The sequence below is a fragment of the Callithrix jacchus genome, chromosome 22 (assembly GCF_049354715.1).
Source record: "Callithrix jacchus isolate 240 chromosome 22, calJac240_pri, whole genome shotgun sequence".
In the NCBI taxonomy this organism is placed as follows: Eukaryota; Metazoa; Chordata; class Mammalia; order Primates; family Cebidae; genus Callithrix; species Callithrix jacchus.
In genome coordinates this window covers 3,847,419-3,867,867 of record NC_133523.1, presented here as the reverse complement: position 1 = coordinate 3,867,867, position 20,449 = coordinate 3,847,419, and the positions used below count along the sequence as shown (strand labels likewise).

Genomic DNA, 20,449 nt, shown 5'->3' with positions numbered 1-20,449 from the left:
GGGGTCCCTGAGTAGTGAAATGGGGGTGAAGGGTTCCTAAGAGGAAAGAGCAGAGGAGTGCCTTAGTCATGAGATGAGGGTGAGGGGAGCCCCTGAGTAGGGAAATCGGGGTGCAAGGTGTTCCTGAGAGGGGAGGATGGGGTGAGGGTCCTTGAGGAGTGACAGCGGGGTGAGGGGAGGTCAGGCAGCCCTTGAGGAGGGAATTTGGGCAAGCGAGCTCCAGAGGAGAGCGGGTGGTGAGGGGTCCCCGAGTGATGAGACTGAGATGAGGTAGGGGTCCCAGGTAGGAGAAGATGGGGTGAGGGCCCCTCAATAATGAGGTTGGGCCAGGAGAGGTCCCTCTGGGAAAAGACCGGGCGTGGAGTCTTTGAGTAGCAGAACAGTGATGGGTCTTTGAGTAGTGAAATGGGGATGAAGGGGGAATGGGTGAGTGCTCCCTGAATAGTGAAATCTGGGAGGTGGGGGGGGTCCCTGAGTAATGAGATCCAAGTGAGGGGAGATCCCTTGGGGAAAAGATGGGGTTTGGAGTCCCTAAGTAATGAGATCAGGCCAAGGAGATGTCCTTGCAGAGAGAAGATGGGGTGCAGGGGCCCTGAGTTGTGAGATGGGGTTGAAGGGGTCCCTGGGAGGAGAGGATGGGGCAGGTACCTGCAGGGGAAAGGATGGGGTGTCCTGTGTAGTGAAGTGATAGTGAAATGAGTCCCTGTGGGGGAGAGGTGGGGTGAAGGGGTCCCTATGGGGGGAAAGACAGGGTGGGAGGGTCCCTGAGCCACGAGTCGAGAGTGTTGCACCTGGGGAGGACAGGCTTAGAGGTCTTGGGTGGGGAGTGGTCCTTCTGGGGTATGAGTCCCTGAGTGATGAGGTCGGGGTGGGGTGAGAAGGGCACCTACGGAGCCAGGGTGGTGGCAGGGGGGTGTCCCTCAGGGGAGAGGATGGGCTGAGGAGGTCCATAGAGAACCAGGAAAAAGGAAAGAGAGGGGGGATGGGGGGCTCCCAGGGATTCAGGATCAAGATATGAGGGGGGTCCTAGGGGGTCAGGATGGGGACGGGGTCTCCCAGGGGTTCAGGATCAAGATATGAGGGTGGTCCTAGGGGGTCAGGATGGGGTGGGGGGCCCTAGAGGGGTCAGGATGGAGGGGCTCTATGGGGGTCAGGGAGGGAGTTCTGGGGCATCTCAGGACAAGGGGGGTCCTAGGGGAGTCAGGACGTGGGGGCTCTAGTGGGGTGAGGATAGGAGTTCTAGGGGGTTCAGGATGGGGGGTTTTCTTTGGGGGAGTCTAGTGGGGTCAGGATAGGGGTTCTTGGGGGATCATGTGGGGGTCCTGGGGGATCCTGTTGAGGGGATTCTTGGGGGGTCAGGACAGGGGGTCCCAGGGGAGTCAGGATGGGCATCTCTGAGAGGATGTCTGCTTGTGGCGGTGCCCGGTGTGTGGAGTCCCCAAAGCTGGAAGCATGGTGAGGGGACAGGGAAGGGGGAGTGTGAGGATTGAGGAGGCGCAGGGGTGACGGGACCCTGCTGACCCCTGAAAGCAGAGGTGGAGATTCTAAAGCAAGTGGACTGGAAAACCTCGTGAGGGGCTGACCCAGTGCGGAAGCTTTGAGGAGGTGGAGGGCGAAGGCCTGGGTGAAGGAGTCTGAGAAAGAGGCACGATGCGGGGAGGGGTGCGGTGGCAGAATAGCACTGCTCCAGGATGAGGGAGGGGACTGGGTATTGTAGGTATACATTTGTGGGGTCACGCCAGGGTGACCTCTGCACTCCCGTTCTGCACGGTGGAGTGGAACAATCCCTGGGGCCCTTGGCCGGGGTCTGGGTGCCATGCCTGTGGTGTGACCCCACGAGAACCTGGTGTTGGGAACTGTGGCATGCTCAGGGGCCGGCCCTCTGTGGCCCTCTTGATGCCATGTGTGCGAGTCAGCACGGTCACAGCTAGACACAGGAACCTGCTCCTCATTCTCCACATAGAACTCACCCAGCTCATTCTCTTCCATGAGGGGTTTGATCTCCATCCCTTAAAGGATTCCCCCAATCGAGGAAGCCAGCTGTGGGGACCCCAAGGTTTTGTTTTGTTTAATAACGACAGTTGAGTTGCCAGTAAGTTTAACCTGGATTAGTCAGCTGAGTGCAGAACGCATTTGCCATGCTCTGAGCAACTGTTGACACCTTCCAAGTCTCCCATGAGAAGCACTCATCCATGGCCGGGCGCGGTGGCTCACGCCTGTCATCCCAGCACTTTGGGAGGCCGAGGTGGGTGGACCACTTGAGGCCAGAAGTTCAAGACCAGCCTGGCCAACATGGTGAAACCCTGTCTCTACTAAAAGTGCTTAAAAAAAAAAAAATCAGCTGCACGTGGTGGCGCGCACCTGTAATCCGGCTACTCCTGCGCGTCCGTTCCCTGCTGCCTGGGCCTCCGGGGGCGACGGTGAGAATGGAATGAGATGGTGCTATGCGGCCCAGGAAGTGGTGCCCAGGCCCCTGCCTTCCAGTGAGCTCTTTGCGGCATCAGCTCTGGCACTGCCACCTTGTTTCTGGCCTGTGGGCCCCGTGGCTCACGCTACTTCCAGCTATGTGAATAGTGGTCGAACTTGGGGACTGGAAGTTTCCAGATGCAATCAGCAGCCCACCCCTTCTTCATTCCCTGCTTCAGTCCCCCCTGTGGCTGTCCGCCCTGGCTTTAGGCCCTTCCAGAATTGGGACCGCTGGAGATGGCCTGTCCTTCCAGAGAGATGTTTAGAGCTGCACTGCCTGGTTCAGTAGACCCTGGCTACAGACAGCACTGAAAATGGGAATGGCCCAAATCCACAAGAGCACAGGCGCCATGTTGCCACTGTAGATTTCAAAGGCACAAGATGGAAAAAACGTGAAGCCTTCATTCATTTTTCATGTTGGTTGTATGTTGAAAATGATGACATAAAATTAATTTCAGCAGGTGCAATGGCTCACACCCGTAATCCCGGCACTTTGGGAAGCCGAGCTTGAGCCTAGGAGTTCAAGACCAGCCTGACCAACATGGCGAAATCTCGCCTCTACTAAAAATACAAAAATTAACCAGGTGGGGTGGCGGGCACTTGTAATTCCAGCTACTCGGGAGGCTGAGGCAGGAGAATCACTTGAACCTGGGAGGCAGAAGTTGCAGTGAGCTGAGATCACACCACCGTATTCCAGCCTGGGTGACAGAGTGAGACTCTGTTTCAAAAATAATAATAATTAGGCCGGGCGCGGTGGCTCACACCTGTAATCCCAGCACTTTGGGAGGCCGAGGCGAGTGGTTCACGAGGTCAAGAGATCTAGACCATCCTGGTCAACATGGTGAAACCCCGTCTCTACTAAAAATACAAAAAATTAGCTGGGCATGGTGGTGTGTGCCTGTAATCCCAGCTACTCAGGAGGCTGAGGCAGGAGAATTGCCTGAACCCAGGAGGCGGAGGTTGTGGTGAGCCGAGATCGCGCCATTGCACTCCAGCCTGGGTAATAAGAGCAAAACTCTGTCTCAAAAAAAAAAAAAAAAAAAAGCAGTTAAAAGCAGCCTCACAAAATAATAATAATAAATTAATTAATTAAAGATAGCCAGACATGATGGCTCACACCTGTGATCCAACCTACTAGGAAGGCTGAGGTGGGAGGATCGGTATTGGATGGGAGTTCGAGGCTGCGGCGAGCTCTGATCGGACCACTGCGCCCCAGCCTGGGAGACAGAGCAAGACTCCGTCCCTAAGTAAATAAATACGTGAAATCCGTTCCCCTGTTCTGTTTAAACGTGGGTACTAGAAGATGACATTTTGTACGCATGGCTTCCGTTCCATTGCTTTCGCCCGGCGCTGGGTTCACGTGTGCCTCGAACTCACTTATCCGTCACAGGGAAGCTGTTACCGCAGGATCTGGTTCCAAGTCAAGGCACTTGCGAACACAGCTCACTGTTGAAATTTCCTTGGAAAATTCCTTGAATCGCCCAATAAAGTGCAATGTACATGCTCGTTTAAATTTTTTTTTAAATGTTTATTGTTTAGGGACAGGGTCTTGCTGTGTCGCCGAGGCTAGAGTGCATTGTCGTGATCATGGCTCGCGGCAGCCTCCACCTCCTGGGTTCAGGCAGTTCTGAAGTGGTCCCTCCGCGTCAGCCTCCGGAGTGACTGGAACTGCAGACATACGCCACCATCCTCGGCTAGAAGGTCTTGCTCTGTTGCCCAGGCTGGAGTGCAATGGCAAGATCTCAGTTCATTGCAGCCTCTGCCTCAGCCCTCCAAGCAGCGGGGCCTGCAAACATGCACCACCATGGCCGCCCGATGCAGCCTTTGCGCTGCGCCTTCTGCCTTCCCTCTTGGTTCTCATTCTGTGTTCCAAGGCCGCTCAGAACACTTGTTCCTGTATTTCCTGAAAAGACAGGTGTCCTGGTCCGGGCTCCCTTAGACCCATCCTGGTTTCCTCATCTCCTCCCGAGGTGGTCTGGAGCTTGTGCGTTAGGAAGGAAGCCTCCTGTGCGATGGCTCACATCTGTAATCCCAGCACTTTGGGAGGCCGAGGAAGGCAGATCACTTAAGGTCAGGAGTTCGAGACTAGCCTGACCAACATGGTGAAACCCCATCTTTACTGAAAATATAAAAACTAGCTGGGCGTGGTGGCATGCGCCTATAATGTCAGCCACTTGGGAGGCTGGGGCAGGAGAATCACTTGAACTTAGGAAGCAAAGGTTGTGTGAGATGCGATTGCGCCATCACACTCCAGCCTGGGTGACAGAGGGAGACTCCATCTCAAAAAAGAAAAGAAAAGAAAAAGATGGAGTCCTCCTGGGTCCTCTGAGCTGCAGCTTGTCCTCAAGGTCCTGAGGTCCGCTAGACTTGGTAGACGGGATCAAGGCAGCGTCCTTGGTTCCTGGAGAGCTGCCCTGGATTCTGGTCATTAGTGTGTCTGCTGCGGCCGCACAGCATGGATCCCTCTTTCCTTCTACACCGTAAATGCTTCAAGTACAGGAATCCAGTCTGTGTCCTCCTGGGGGCTGGTGCGCCACAGCCACACGGTAAACACGGGCAGGTGGAGTCATCCTTGGATGCTAACCCCTGCCCTGGGGGTCTCTGCAGGGCAAACCTGGTGGACCTGCAGAAGAAGCTAGAGGAGCTGGAACTTGATGAGCAGCAGAAGAAGCGGCTGGAAGCCTTCCTCACCCAGAAAGCCAAGGTCGGCGAACTCAAAGACGATGACTTTGAGAGGATCTCGGAGCTGGGCGCAGGCAACGGCGGTGTGGTCACCAAGGTCCAACACAGACCCTCGGGCCTCATCATGGCCCGGAAGGTGAGTGCTGTGGGGAGGGAAGGTCCCCCTGGAGACAGGAGGGAGGCTAGAAAGGCAGCCGGGTCTCTGCATTCTGACTTGCTCCAGGTTCCGTCCCTCATCCCTACCAGGGACTCTAGGTCCTGAGAAAGAGCCTAGCTTCTGGGCAGATGGGAGCGGTGCTGGCCACACCAGCCACACACAGCTGTGCCCTCTGGGGACTGCCTTCTGCCCTGGGGGGCGCGTAAAATCCACATTCCCAGAAAGTTAGCACGTGGTGATTTCGGGAATACGAGTGTGTTGGGGTTCGCCAGAGAAGCCAGCAGGGAAGTGTGTGTGTGTTTGCATCTGTGCGTGCAGCGGGGGTGACACGAGATGATCAGGCCATGTTTTTGCTCTGCCTTCTGTATGTTTTTGAGAGAGTCTCACTCTGTTACCCAGGCTGGAGTACAGTGGCACCATCTTGGCTCACTGCAACCCCTGCCTTCCAGGTTCAAGCGATTCTCCTGCCTCCGGCTCCCAAGTAGCTGGGATTACAGGCACACACCACCATGCCCAGCTAAATTTTTTATATTTTCAGTAGAGACGGGATTCACCATGTTGGCCAGGCTGGTCTCGAACTCCTGACCTCAAGTGATCCTCTCGCCTCAGCCTCCCAAAGTGCTGGGATTACAAGTGTGAGCCACTGTGCCTGGGCAGGCTTTTCCCTGCAGGACTTCAGCTGATTGGCTGAGACTCACTCACACGGGGGTGGAGTAATCTGCTTTGCTCTGAGTCTGCGGATTTAAAGGTTAATCACATCTTAAAAACATACCTTCCCAACACCCTCTAGACTGGTGTTTGACTGCCGGGCACCGTAGTCTCACCAAGGAGACACATAAAGCTGGCTGTCACCCCACTCTTTGAGAATCTGCAGTCTCTGGTGCTGGCGGCCCCCAGGCTCAATCATCCTGGCTTCTGGGCCATGATGCAGCCTCTCTGCCGTATGTTTGAGAATAGCACCCATGGGATAAGGGAGGATGTGGCCGCTTGGGGACAGTGGCTCTTAAACACATAAGCGGAGGACTTCATGCTGACAAGATGTTCAGCTCCTCACCTGTGTTCTCCTAGACATAGAACACTGCCTCTTCCTGGAAGCCCACCGTCCTCTAGTTTCCCAAGCTGGGGCAACCTAGCTGCCCCCAGTACAGTGGGTCCCCGAGGGTCCCAGCATCGGTTGAGGGCCCTGCCAGCCTCTGCAGCAGCGGCTCAGCTCCCACGGGGATTTAGCTCTGCAGCTCTGCCTTCTCGCGTCTAGAGCACCGCCCTCCCTCCCTCCCGAAGTCTGCAGCCGTGGACCTGCTATTTCTGTCCTGGGCTGCAGGCAGCCGCTTCCAAACCAGAGCAGCCCTGGAAAGCTCAGGTCCGCCTCCGCCCAAAGCAGTGGGAGGAAAAAGGCAAGCGTGTGCTTCACACGGCCACAGAGGGGCCTTGAGACAGACTGCCGGTCCCCGTGTGTGCCAGGGACCCTCGGGCTTCTCAGGGAGCCCCCGGTGGTCCCTGATGGGCTGGGCAGTGGACATGAACCCAGTACCCGCTGCATCAGCAGCTCCTGCTCCCGCTGACAGGCACAGGGGCGGCCGGGCCCACCGGCAGCTTTACCGTAGCCGAGAAAGGGCCATCTGGGCCTTCAACCCTGAGGGCAGGTGTGGCTGGGCAGGTTCTGTGGTTTGATGGGTAGTGATGTCCCAGCATCTGGGTTTCCGTACTGTCCTTCCGTCACGAAAGATGTCAGTCACCTTGGGGGAGGCGGGGAAAGGGCACATGGGACTCAGCGCTATTTTTGCAACTTCCTGTGCCTCTGTAACTCTTTCAAAATTAGGTTTTCTTTAAAGTGCCCAAAAACTCGGGGGCGGGAGAGGATGCATTGAGCACGAGGGCGCAGCATCTCTGGCTGGTATTGCAGGTGGGGCGGCAAGGGTTCCTTTCGTCGCATTTTATTTATTATTTGTATTTTTAATTATTTATTTTTGAGACGGAGTCTCACTCTCACCCAGCCTGGAGTGCAGTGGCGCGATCTCTGCTCACTGCAACCTCCGCTTCCCGGGTTCAAGCGATTCTCCTGCCTCAGCCTCCTGAGTGGCTGGGACTACAGGCACGCGCTACCACGCCCGGCTAGTTTTGTATTTTTAGTAGAGACGGGATCTCTCCATGTTGGACAGGCTGGTGGTGCCATTACACTCTAACCTGGGCGACGGAGCAAGACTCCATCTCAAAAAAGGAAAGACGGTGCTCTTTAATCCGTCATCCACTGTGCCGGGTGGAATTCTGAAATTCTGCGGAGGACGGTGTGAATTTCACGCAGAGTTGGTACAGACTTATCTGCAAACAGACGACCTTATCAGATCTCCACACACAGCTTCTCGGAGGCCTGCATGCACCCCGCTCTGGGGCCAGAGGCACTGGTCCCTTTGCTTGGCAAGGGTTGTCCCAGCCTGTGTGATGTGCTCCAGGAGAGCAAGGGACCCATTTGAAGGCCTCAGGAAACCAGTGTCGGCTTGTTGTTTTCCTTTTCTTGTTTTTTTTTTGTTTGTTTGTTTTTTGTTTTGAGACCGAGTTTCGCTCTTGTCACCCAGGCTGGAGTGCAATGGCGCAATCTCGGCTCACCGCGACCTCCGCCTCCTGGGTTCAGGCAATTCTCCTGCCTCAGCCTCCCGAGTAGCTGGGATTACAGGCACGCGCCACCATGCCCAGCTAATTTTTTTTGTATTTTTAGTAGAGACGGTGTTTCACCATGTTGACCAGGATGGTCTCGATCTCTTGACCTTGTGATCCACCCGCCTTGGCCTCCCAAAGTGCTGAGATTATAGGCCTGAGCCACCACGCCCAGCCCCTTTTCTTGTTTTGAGACGGTGTCTCACTCTGTCGCACCGGCTGCAGGGCGGTGGCATGATCACAGCTCACTGCATCCTCTGCCTCCCAGATTCAAGTGATTCTCGTGTCTCAGCCTCCTGAGTAGCAGGGACTACAGTTGAGCACCACCATGCCCGGCTCATTTTTGTATTTTCAGTAGAGACAGGATTTTACCATGTTGGCCAGGTTGGTCTCAAACTCCTAGCCTCAAGGAATCCACCCCGCTTGGCCTCCCAGAGTGCTGGGATTACAGACTCGAGCCACCACGCCCGGCCCAGCTTCAGTATTTCAGGTCATGCTTGCTTTTAAATACCTCTTGGCTTGACCGTGGCCTCTGACCCCTCTCCGCTGGAGAAGCGTCCCCCCTGCGTTACCTGGGCCAGGGGAGATGCTGGAGAACCTCGTGCTTGTTACGCATCTGCGGCTTCTTTAAACTCCCCATCCTCATAGCGGGGATGGGTTTGTTTGGCCTTGCATCTGAGCTCCTCCTCTCCGCCATAGCTTACTTCCAGGATGGCAGTCACACGGCCTGCCCAAGGCCACCTCACTGTACCGGCTGCTGTCTCACGGGTGACTACCTGAGTCCAAGCCGATGCCAACACCTTGACACGTGTTCTCATTAAAATCGAGCAGCAGCCCCATTTTACAGTTGAAAAAAACCGAGGCCGAGTGAGGTCAGTGCCTAAATTGGATTTGAACCCTTGGATCTGCCCTGACTCGGGAACAGCCGATTTTTTTTTTTTTTTTTTTAGATGGAGTCTTGCTCCGTCACCTAGGATGGAATGCAGTGGCGTGATCTTGGCTGCAGCCTCCGCCTCCCAGGTTCAAGCAGTTCTCCTGCCTCAGCCTCTGAGTAGCTGGGATTACAGGCATCCGCCACGACGCCTGGCTAATTTTTGTATTTTTAGTAGACACGGTGTTTCATCATCTTGACCAGGCTGGTCTTGATCTCTTGACCTCGTGATCCACCCGCCTCAGCCTCCCAAAGTGCTTGGATTACAGGCATGAGGCACTTTGCCCGGCCTTGTGTGTGTTAGGTTTTTTTTCAATCTCTTATAGAGATGAAGTCTTGCTCTGTTGCCCAGTCTTCAGCTCCTGGCCTGAAGCGATCCTCCTGCCTCAGCCTCCCGAAGCACTGGAATTACAGATGTGAGCCACTGTACCTGGCTCTCTTCTGGTTTTTGACAACAGCTGATTCAGAGTGTTTGGAAACACGGTGTGGGCCACACATGACTCTTGCTCCAGCCAACCCGGGAGCTGTCAGTTTCTGATCTGTGATTTACGACGTTGCTGAGCTCATTCCAGACGCAGCCCTTCGGGGTGACAGCCTGGTCCTCCTCTCCCCCTTCGGCTCTCTCAGACACTCAGTGAAGCCCTTTTCCCTCTTTTCCTACTCTGGATCCCCCAATCCCACCCCACCCCCCGACTCAAATTCCTCATTCTTCTGCAGAATGAGGCTTGGCTTCACCTCCGAGCCAGGCCTGGGGTTCAGAGTTAACCCCTGACACCATCCGTATTTAATCACCTATTAGAGCTGGCACGGCTGGGCCGTGGTGTCCTGAAAAGAACACGAGCCCCACTGTCCTGGAGGCCAGCCTCATCCTGACCTAGGAGCTAATGGCACCGGGAACGTGGCTCCGAGGCTCCGAACCTGAGCTTGCTCCGTCAGCAGGACTGGGGCAATACGCCCGTCCCCGGGGCTTGGGTTGTCAGGGCGAACTGCGGAGGGTGCAGGGGCTCAGAAACGCCCCCTCCCTCCCTCCCTTCCTGTCTGTCTTCCTTTCTCCCGCACACCCTCCGTGGTAGCTGCCTGTCATCTGGAATGCTTGCAGGACAGGCCCCAGGTATTACAGAACCATTAAAACAGACACGCCGCAGCTGCCCTGCGCAGACCTCTGCCGTGGGTGTCTCACGGCTTTCCCGAGAGCCTCTCGCTTCCGACGGCATTTCACCTTCGGGGCTCCTGGGTTCCGAGGCCCCTGGGATTCCTTCCAGGCCTGCCAAGTCTTGTCCGTCACTTCCTCTTCTCATCCTAAATCAGCGCTCGCAGACGGACAGCCGAACGCACGCGCTTTCCTGCTGCTTGTCACACCTGTGGCTCCTTTGAAATTTCTCATCAGGAGCTATGCCGTCCAGGACAGCAGCCCCCGGTCAGGTGTGGCCACCAGGCTCTTAATATGCAGTCAGTCCAGACAGGCTGAACGTGGAAGACACCTGCCAGGCTTCAGGGGCCTAGTGTGAAAACAGACGTGGCCGTCTCGAGTAAATGTCCTGACCGCCACGTGAACATCCCAGCCTCGGTACCAGGCCCTTGCGGACAGGAGTGGGCACCAGCACCTCTCAGATACAGCCTGGCTGGAGGGGGAGCATCCGGGGGTGCCGGGGTGACCCTGGGGCCTGTAGGGGTCACCGTGAGGGAGCGGAGGAGCCGAGGGTCCCCTGACTGGAGGTGGATTCTGCAGGCTGGCCCGAGGGAAGAAGCCAGAGCGAAAGGGGCAGGCGGTGCTAGGGCTGTTGGGGTCAAGCTGGGGAGACGCTTTGCCGAGGAACGGCCGGGTGAGGGGAGCTGGGCACCGTGCCCCTGGGCCCCGCCGCGCTTCTCAAGGTCACAGGCCTAGAGCGGGGGTGCTCCCCTCACATGCCCTGTGCTGTGGCGACGGTCAGCCTCCTGCTGTCCCGAACGCAGCACGGCCTCCTTCATGCCTCCGTGCCCATCGACAGGCGGCTCTTTGTCCTTCTGCCCGAACACCCACCCCCATGTCCTCCTCATGGTGGCTCTGTGTTTCCTTGAGGCCCAGCTCCAGTGTCACCTCCTTGCTGCTCCCCGTGCACCTGCGTTGATTCCCCATGGTGGCATTTCTGCCACATCTAGGTTTTACCCGTGCCTGTTCCTGTCCTGACCCCGGATCTCCTCCAGCTCCAGGCAGGAGCCGTCTCCGTTTCTGGCTGCCCCATCACTGACTGCACAGCCAGGACTGGCTCTGCCCCGGTGGTGGATGAGTGGAAACCATGTCTTTTTCTTGTCTTATTGCTGTGGCTGGAGGGGACGCTTACTCGCCACGGTGCCGGCCCAAAGCCTCAGGCCGTTACTTGCTGCACTGGGGGTCCTGGCTCTCCTGGGGCTTGTCCATGCGGTTAAGCGTTGCCTGTGATGTTTTATCTGATGTCCTTTCTGCATTTTTTTTTTTTTGAGATGGAGTCTCACTCTGTCACCTGGGCTGGAGTGCAGTGTGCGACCGCAGATCCCTGCAACCTCCGCCTCCCAGGTTCAAGGACTTCTCCTGCCTCCGCCTCCTGAGTAGCTGGGATCACAGGCATCCACCACCATGCCCGGCTAATTTTTTTTTTTTTTTTTGTATTTTTAGTAGAGACAGAGTTTCACCAACTTGGCCAGGCTGGCCTTGAACTCCTGACCTTGTGATCCACCCACCTCGGTCTCTCAAAGGGCTGGAATTACAGGTGTGAGCCACCATACCCAGCCCATCACAGTCAGTTTTACAGTATTTCATCACCCCAAAAACAACCCTGTCTACACAGCATTCACCCCCAGCCCCTCCTCCAGCCCCCGGCACCCACGCATCCCCCACCCCCATCTCTGGATTGGCCCATCCTAGACATTTCGTATAAATGGGATCACACACCGTGTGGCCTTTTGTGTCTGCCATCTCTCACTGAGTGTGACATCCTCACGGTTCATCCATGCCATGGCCAGGGTCAAGGCCTGGTTCCTTTTCATGGCTGAGTCCTGTTCCGGTGAGGGGCTGGGCTGCCCTGGCTTCTTTCCACCCTCCTGCTGTGAATTGTGCTGCTGTGAGCACTTGTGAATGAGTCTCAGCATGGATGCACATGTCCACTTCTCCTAGACGGACACCTCGGGGTGGAATTACTGAGGGGAGAGGGCGGGGCTGAGTTCGTCTTGACCGCTGTTGTAAACGCCTGCAAAGTGGAGGCCCCAAATGCCCTCATCCCCTTTCCGGGTACCCCTAAGTAGCTGGTCTCACCCCCTCTCCCCTGGCAGCTGATCCACCTGGAGATCAAGCCGGCCATCCGGAACCAGATCATCCGAGAGCTGCAGGTCCTGCATGAGTGCAACTCCCCCTACATCGTGGGCTTCTACGGGGCCTTCTACAGCGACGGGGAGATCAGCATCTGCATGGAGCACATGGTGAGTGCGCCCGAGACCCGGGCCGGCAGTGGGCAGGGCAGGGCCCCCGTTGGAACAGAGGCTCCCCTTCACGGCCCCTTTCCTTGCAGGCTACAGTGCCCCAGCTTCCAGGGGATTCTTCTCAGGGCAGTTGCTGCTGTGCAAGCATGTGTATATAGATGCCTTTGGTTTGCCCTGGTTTTCTGAGACGGGGTCTTGCTCTGTCTCCCAAGCTGGAGTGCAATGGCGCGATCTCGGCTCACTGCAACCTCCACCTCCCGGGTTCAAGCAGTTCTCCTGCCTCAGCCTCCTGAGTAGCTGGGATTACAGGCACCTGCCACCATGCCGGGCTAATTCTTGCATTTTTAATAGAGACGGGGTTTCACCATGTTGGCCAGGCTGGTCTCGAACTCCTCACCTCAGGCGATCCGCCTGCCTCAGCCTCCCACAGTGCTGGGACGACAGGCATGAGCCACCGGGCCTGGCTGATGATTTTGCTTTTAAGCACTCACGCCCTCCTCCCAGCTTTGCTTTTTCTCTTGCTGTATCAAGGTGTCACTCTCTGACAGCACAGAGGGGAAACACTCCCATTTTGGGAGAAACATAGGTTGTTTCCATCTCAAATAACATGGCACGGACTTTCCCAGGCAAACCTGTGACATGAAGCCCCGTAAGGGAATTGCTGGGTTCCAGGGCATGTGCCGTTAAAAACTGATCACTGTCAGGCCGGGCGCGGTGGCTCACGCCTGTAATCCCAGCACTTTGGGAGGCCGAGGTAGGAGGATCACTTAAGCCCAGGAGTTCGAGGGCAGCGTGGGTAACATAGTGAGGAACCATCCCTATAATCTAAAATATTAGCTGAGTGTGGTGACAGGTGCCTGTTTTTTTAAAAAACACTTAAAAATGGGGATAAAAGTAGTTCCAGCTACATGAGAGGCTGAGGTGGGAAGATCACTTGAGCCCAGGAGGTTGAGGCTGCAGTGAGCTGTGATCACACCACTGCCCTCTAGCCTGGGCAGTAGAGCAAGACGCTGTTTCAAAACCGGATTACTATTTCTAAACGGCCTTCTCAGGAAGGTGTGGCCGTGTGAGCTTGTCAGGGTGGGCCCATGTGCCCCCAGCTCAGATCTATGGTGTCGCCGTCTCTAGGGTGGGGCACGGGCACCCCCTCCCTTGACTCCGACATGCCCCCTGGTTAAGACACTGTGGCATTAAAGCCCAGAAGTGGGTGGGATTGGGTGTGACATAAAGGAGAAGTGGCCGGAGCTCAAGGCCCCAGAGGAGATGCTGTCGACCCCACCAAACCGAGCTCGGCAGATATCAGACCACCCGCCGCACTGCACCCTTTGCAAAACCAGAGTACCTGGGTGACACCCTGCAAACGTGCGATTCCCTTTGACAGTTTCGTAATGAAGGCAGGAAGTGAATTTGAGCAAGGCCCCCCACGGAGCCATGTGACCCGAGCAAGACAGCACCCGGCTCGGAGCCCCTTTCCCTGCCTGCGAGGGAGACGCAGAGTCACAGTGCTGGTGGCATCAAAGGTTGAGGAAAGGATGAGGAAGCGCTTTGTGGTCTGAGGAGCCCCCTCTGTCGTATAGTGCTCCCCCTTCCTCCTCCTCTTCGCCTTCCTCCTCTTCCCCCTCCTCCTCGAGCTCGGCAGGCACCCTTGCTACTCAGGAGCTCTGTCTGTGCTCCCCTCGTGTGGCTGACTCAGCTCTCAAGCCCCCTGCTTCCCATACAGAAAAGGGAGAGCATCACAACCCACCCCCTTGGTGAATTTAAAGTGGGGGTTCCCAAGCCTGGCGAGGTGGCTCACAGCTATAATCCCAGCACTTTTGGAGGCCAAGGCGGGCAGTTCATAAGGTCAAGAGATCGAGACCATCCTGGCCAACATGGAGAAACCCCATCTCTACTAAAAATACAAAAAAATTTTGCCGGGCGTGGTAGCACACGCCTGTAATCCCAGCTACTTGGGAGGCTGAGGCTGGCGAATCCCTTAAACCTGGGAGACGGAGGTTGCAGTGAGCCGAGATCATGCCATTGCACTCCAGCCTGAGCAACAGAGCAAGAACCCGTCTCAAAAAAAAAAAATAAAGAAGTGGCTCGGTGGGTGGATCACTTAACTCAGGAGTCCATGACCAGCCTGGGCAACATAGTGAAGCCCATCTCTACAGAAGTACAAAAATTAGCCAGGCGTGGCAGCATGCGCCTGCCATCAGCTACTCAGGACAAGAGTGGCTTGAGCGCTGGAGGCGGAGCTTGCAGTGAGCCGATTGCGCCACTGCACTCCAGCCCGGGTGGCAGAGCGAGAAAAAAAAACATGGGGCGTGTTGATTTGAAAGCATCAGGTGAGCCCTGACGGGGCAGCATCCTAGGTGTTAAAAACCTCAAAGGGGGACATCCCGACATCCTCGCCGGTCCTGGGACTCCTCTTCATGCTGAACGATGCCCTCAGAATTCACCTGAGTGAATTCCATGGCGGGGCCTCCTCAACACCTGTGTCATTCCCTCCCAGGCCTCCCCAGTGAGCCAAGGCCAGCAGCTTAGTGCTGTGGCTGAGGACAGGCGCCCAGGTCAGGCCTCGGTCCCACCGCTCACTCTCACTGCAGGCCTTGGGACAGGACTCTTGCCCCTTCTGCTGTGAAGTCGAGGGAGGTTCCTGGGACAGCAGCCGGCACACACGGGGTGTTGCATCTGTGTCCTGGCTGCTGTGGCCATTTCTCTATATTTCTACATTATTTCCCCATATTTCTATGCCATCTTTATTTTGCGTTTCTTTCTTTCTTTTTCTGGAGGGTGGGGGGTACAAGGTCTCTCTCTGTCACCCAGGCTGGAGTGCAGTGGCACGATCTCGGCTCACCGCAACCTCCGCCTTCTCGGTTCAAGCAATTCTCCTGCCTCAGCCTCCCGAGTAGCTGGGACTACAGGCGCGCACCACCGTGCCCAGCTAATTTTATATTTTTTTTTAGTAGAGACGGGCTTTCACCTTGTTGACCAGGATGGTCTCGATCTCTTCACCTCGTGATCCACCCGCCTCAGCCTCCCAAAGTGCTGGGATTATACGCGTGAGCCACCGCGCCCGGCCCCGAGTAGTTTTTAAGTGTTTTTGTACATATGGGAGCTCACTATATTGCTCAGGCTGATCTTGAACTCCTGGGCTCAAACGATTCGCTTGCCTCAGCCTCCCAAAGTGCTGAGATTACAGGCGTGAGCCACTGCACCCAGCCCTGTATTTATCACTTGCTGGTAACTGGAGCTTAGGAACGGCAGGGCTGGCTGCTTCTCTGGGGCCTGAATCTATTACTGGATAACTTGGGGCAGGAACCCAGAGGACAGCGGGGCATCACGGGACGGGAGCACATAGCCAGTGGCTTACGGGCCTCGTAGAGGTGTCCTTGGCCTTCCTCGGGGTCTAGTCAAATAAGAATACCCGTCCTTGTTCTGCGGTCATGGAAAGTACACATGTCCATCAGTAAGGGAGAGATTAAAGAATGGCATTTGGCGGCTTTGCAGAGGTAAAGTGAAATCCACAAGGGCGTACTGAATGGGAACATCCCCCAAGTCCTCTGTTAGTGTGGGGGAGGGGCAGATGCGGAAAACAACATGGCGTGAGCCTGCTCACTGATTTATTGTATTTCCAAGTCAGGGTCTTGCTGCGCTGCCCAGGCTGGAGTACACTGGTGCTGTCCTCTCACCTCAGCCTCCTGAGTAGCCGGGACTACAGGCATGAGCCACCACGCACAGCTAATTTATTTGCTTATTTTTGTAGATACAGGGTCTCTCCATGTTGCCCAGGCTGGTCTTGAACTCCTGACCACAAGTGACCCTCCTGCCTCAGCCTCCCAGAGTGCTGGGATTATAGGTGTGAGCCCACTTTGATGTTATTTTAAACTCTGGCTGGGCAAACAAGCCTTTATTTTTTCTGAGATGGAGTCTTGCTCTCTTGCCCAGGCTGGAGCGCAATGGTGCAATCTCGGCTCACTGCAACCTCCGCCTCCCGGGTTCAAGCAATTCTCCTGCCTCAGCCTCTCGTGTAGCTGCAGTTATAGGTGTGCGTTACCACACCCTACTCATTTTCATATTTTTAGTAGAGTCGGAATTTCACCATGTTGGCCAGGCTGGTTTTGAACTCCTGACCTCAGGTAATCTGCTTGGCCTTCCAAAGTGCTGGGATTACAGGTGTGAGCCACCGCACCTGGCCTGCAAGCACACCTCTAATCCCAGTGCTTTGGGAGGATCTCATGAGCCCAGTAGGTCGAGGCTGCAGTGAGCGATGACTGAGCCACTGCTCTTCATCCTGGGCACCAGAGTGAGCCCCGGGTCTCAAAAACGAAATAAAGTCTGTATTTCCAAATGCACAGCTAGATCTTCGGGCCAGGTAGAATGGCTCACTCCTGTAATCCCAGCACTTTGGGAGGCTGAAGCAGGAGGACCTTTGGAACCCAGAGTTTGAGAGCAGCCTAGGCAATGTGAAGAACCCCTATCTCTATAAAAAAATCAGTGGGAATTGGCCGGGCGCGGTGGCTCACGCCTGTAATCCCAGCACTTTGGGAGGCCGAGGCGGGTGGATCACGACGTCAGGAGATCGAGACCATCCTGGTCAACATGGTGAAACCCCGTCTCTACTCAAAATACAAAAAATTAGCTGGGCATGGTGGTGCCTGCCTGTAATCCCAGCTACTCAGGAGACTGAGGCAGGAGAATTGCCTGAACCCAGGAGGCGGAGGTTGTGGTGAGCCGAGATCGCGCCATTGCACTCCAGCCTGGGCAACAAGAGCGAAACTCCGTCTCAAAAAAAAAAAAAAAAATCAGTGGGACATGGTGGTGCACCTGCAGTTCCAGCTACTTGGGAGGCTGAGGTGGGAGGATCACCTGAACCCAGGAGGTCGAGATTGCACTGAGCCAAGATCACACCACTGTGCTGCAGTCTGGACAACTCCTGTCAGAGAGAAAGAGAGAGACAGACAGACAGAGAGAAAGAAGGAAAGGAAGGAAGGAAAAGAAGAGAGAGCGAGATGCTCTGAGCATTCTGAGTCTCACTTCCGGGGAGAACAGTGGAAGTGATGATGGGGGATCTGGGTTATTGATCAACATTTGAGGGTTTGGTTTTGTTTTTTTTTTTTGAGACGGAGTCTCGCTCTGTTGCCCAGGCTGGAGTGCAGTGGCGCAATCTCGGCTCACTGCGACCTCCGCCTCCCGGGTTCAAGCGATTCTCCTGCCTCAGCCTCCCGAGTAGCTGGGATTACAGGCACGCGCCACCACACCGGCTAGTTTTTTGTATTTTTTAGTAGTAACGGGGTTTCACTATGTTGACCAGGCTGGTCTCGAACTCCTGACCTAAGATGATCTGCCCGCTTCAGCCTCCCTGAGTACTGGGAGTACAGGCATCAGCCACTGTACCCGGCCTACATTTGAGTTTTTTATAAGACAAATGTGTTCATATACTACCTGCATAACAAAATTACAATTACAAGAACATTTTCTTTTTTTTTTTTTGAGACGGAGTTTCGCTCTTGTTACCCAGGCTGGAGTGCAATGGCGCGATCTCGGCTCACCGCAACCTCCGCCTCCTGGGTTCAGGCAATTCTCCTGCCTCAGCCTCCCGAGTAGCTGGGATTACAGGCACGCGCCACCATGCCCAGCTGATTTTTTGTATTTTTAGTAGAGACGGAGTTTCACCATGTTGACCGAGATGGTCTCGATCTCTTGACCTCGTGATCTACCCACCTCAGCCTCCCAAAGTGCTGGGATTACAGGCTTGAGCCACCGCACCCGGCCTAAAATAATTATTTTAAGGTTGATTGATAAAAACCGAGAATAGAAGCAGCTTCCCCCTGGCCCTGGCTCGCCGGGGTCCTAGCCCTGGTCCTAGGCTGTCTGAGGCCCCGCCACAGCCACCCCTCAGCCTCTGTGTCTGTGTCTTCAGTCTGGAGCTGGTGGATGGAGTCATGTGTGTGCTCGAGAGACCTCAAAGCATGTTGGGTTTTCCAGAACTTCCTTCAGCCTTTCTCTCCGAGCCCAGCCGGGCAGAAGTGGCCAGAGAGCAGCGACCCGGGCGTTCCTTAGTCTGGGATTTCTCCCCTGCCTCCTCACCACGTGAATGAAAGCCGTCCCTGGGAAGGCTGGGCACTGTGGGAGTCCTGGAGCAGCGTTGGGGAGAAATCCTGGTGCCTCCTGCCCACCTCTAGGCTCCCCCCGCCCACCTCTCCAGCCCCAGTTCCCCTTTCCTCTCTGCTCAGTGCGGAAGAGACACACGCCAGGCATGTGGCAGTGGAAACTCGGCTTGTCCCCGCCTTCTGTCATGGGGGTGGCCTGGCAGGTGTGTCCAGAGCCTCTACCTTTGAGGAGGCACCTCAGGTGGCCCCAGGGCCTGGGGTTTTGGTGTTCAGGGGCTTTGGTCCCCAGGTTTGTTGCCCGGCAGCCTTGGGGAATTTCTGTTCCCTTGTTTGTGACTTGGATATGGGGCCACACCCAGGGACCAGTCCACCCGGGCAGACTTGTCTCCAGGCTCTCCGCAGGATGCCCAGCACAGGCTGTGGGAGGGGCTGAGGTGACCATCACCTGGGCTGGCCTCACTGGGGTCCCTCCTGCAGTCCACGCACCCCACCGGCACCCGGTCACACTTAGCCTGGCCTTTCCACCCTAGACGGCAGGGACAGGCACAGAGCAGGCGCCCAGAAGTGGAGCCGCAGGGCTCAGCTAGGGAGCCCTGTGGGCATCTGGACAGGCACACGCTAACCTGCTGCCTCCTCCTATGTGGGGCAGCGCCCAAGTCTCCTCCATGCCCTCATGTTCCCCTTCCCTTCACATGCTGGGAAGAGGACCCAGGCCCCAGAAGCTGGTTTCCAGCCCGGCTGCCTCCCATGCCGCTCACACAAGCCCAGTGTGCAGGCTGCAGGGAGTGCCGGCCCCACAGCTGGCTGAGCCCCGGCCAGGACTCGGGCTGGACCCGGAGCAGAGCCTCTGCCCCGGCGACCTCAGGAGGTCAGAGTTACGCAACTGATTCTGGGATGGGTCGGCAGGCGGGGGCCCCCTGGGCCCTGTTCCTTCCCCACCTCTGGGGGTGGGTGTGCCGACTGAAGGCAGAACTGTCGAAAGCCCCCCAGCCCTTGGCCAGTGGGCGGAGTTGGGCTCTGGCCTCTGCTTCCAGTCAGGGGCAGACCACCCCCTCACCTGGAGTTGGGGATGCGTCCGTGGCTTCCCTGGCTTCCCGGCCACCTGTGCAGAGCCTGCACTCTCTGCCTTTGTGCCCTCTAGGATGGCGGCTCCCTGGACCAGGTGCTGAAAGAGGCCAAGAGGATTCCCGAGGAGATCCTGGGGAAAGTCAGCATTGCGGTCAGTCCCTGGCAGACCCGCCTCGCGACCCCACCCACACCCTGCGCAGACCACCCCGCACGGCCAGGCTTCCAGGACCCACTCACCGTGTGCTGGGAGTTAGGGTGGCCCCTGTGGAAAGACAGTGGCCAAGGCTGCAGCCACCCCCTGTGGAGCTTGAACAAGTGACATCCCTTTTGGGGCCTGAGGTCGCCATCTGCCGAATGGAGATGTGAGGTCCCTCCTCTCTCTTAGCATTCTGTTTGCCATGCTGGTCCCTTCTTGCCCTCGTGGCAGAGGGATGCTGGCGGCTGGCACGTTGCAGGGGACGGGAACTTGTTGAAGGGGAAACCCTAGGGTGGGAGGTGGGACACCAGGACCTCCAGACACACTCCCCGCTTGCTGTTAGAACTGCCACCTGACCAAGCCACAGGGCGGGGCGGGGGGGGGGCTTCTCTGCTGCTGGGTCTCCAGCACAGCCACTCCGCAGAGCCTTGAGGTCTCAGAAGACTGCACGTGTTTCTTCTAGAAGCTTAGGCCTTGCCCATTGCAGGCGAGTCTGGCCTGACTGTAGCGGTGTTGGGAGGGAGGGAGTGCGCCGCAGGCCACCTGCTGCCAGACGCGGCGTTTCACTGCCGTCAGCGCCACCCCTGTTGCTTGTTTCACTTCTCGGGATATTCCTTCCAGGGTGGGCCTGGGGGAAACGGCGCCCTTCCCAGGCACCCTTACCCCACCCCATCTGGGGGCCCTTAGCACAGTCCCTGGGACCCCAGATGCATGACAGATGCGGCTCTTCTGGCTGGTGTGGGCGGACTCGACAGCCTGTCTACTCCCAG

General features: G+C 56.5%; 1 protein-coding gene across 1 annotated transcript in view; it reads left to right on the top strand.

The window, feature by feature from the left end:
- The window catches only part of MAP2K2 (mitogen-activated protein kinase kinase 2), a 31,711-nt gene that overhangs the window by 1,009 nt on the left and 10,253 nt on the right, over positions 1-20,449 (top strand). The window contains exons 2-4 of the mRNA XM_035283978.3: positions 5,074-5,284; positions 12,174-12,320; positions 19,557-19,634. Of these exons, the coding sequence (XP_035139869.1) occupies positions 5,074-5,284; positions 12,174-12,320; positions 19,557-19,634 (436 nt within the window). The remainder of the gene's footprint in view (positions 1-5,073; positions 5,285-12,173; positions 12,321-19,556; positions 19,635-20,449) is intronic.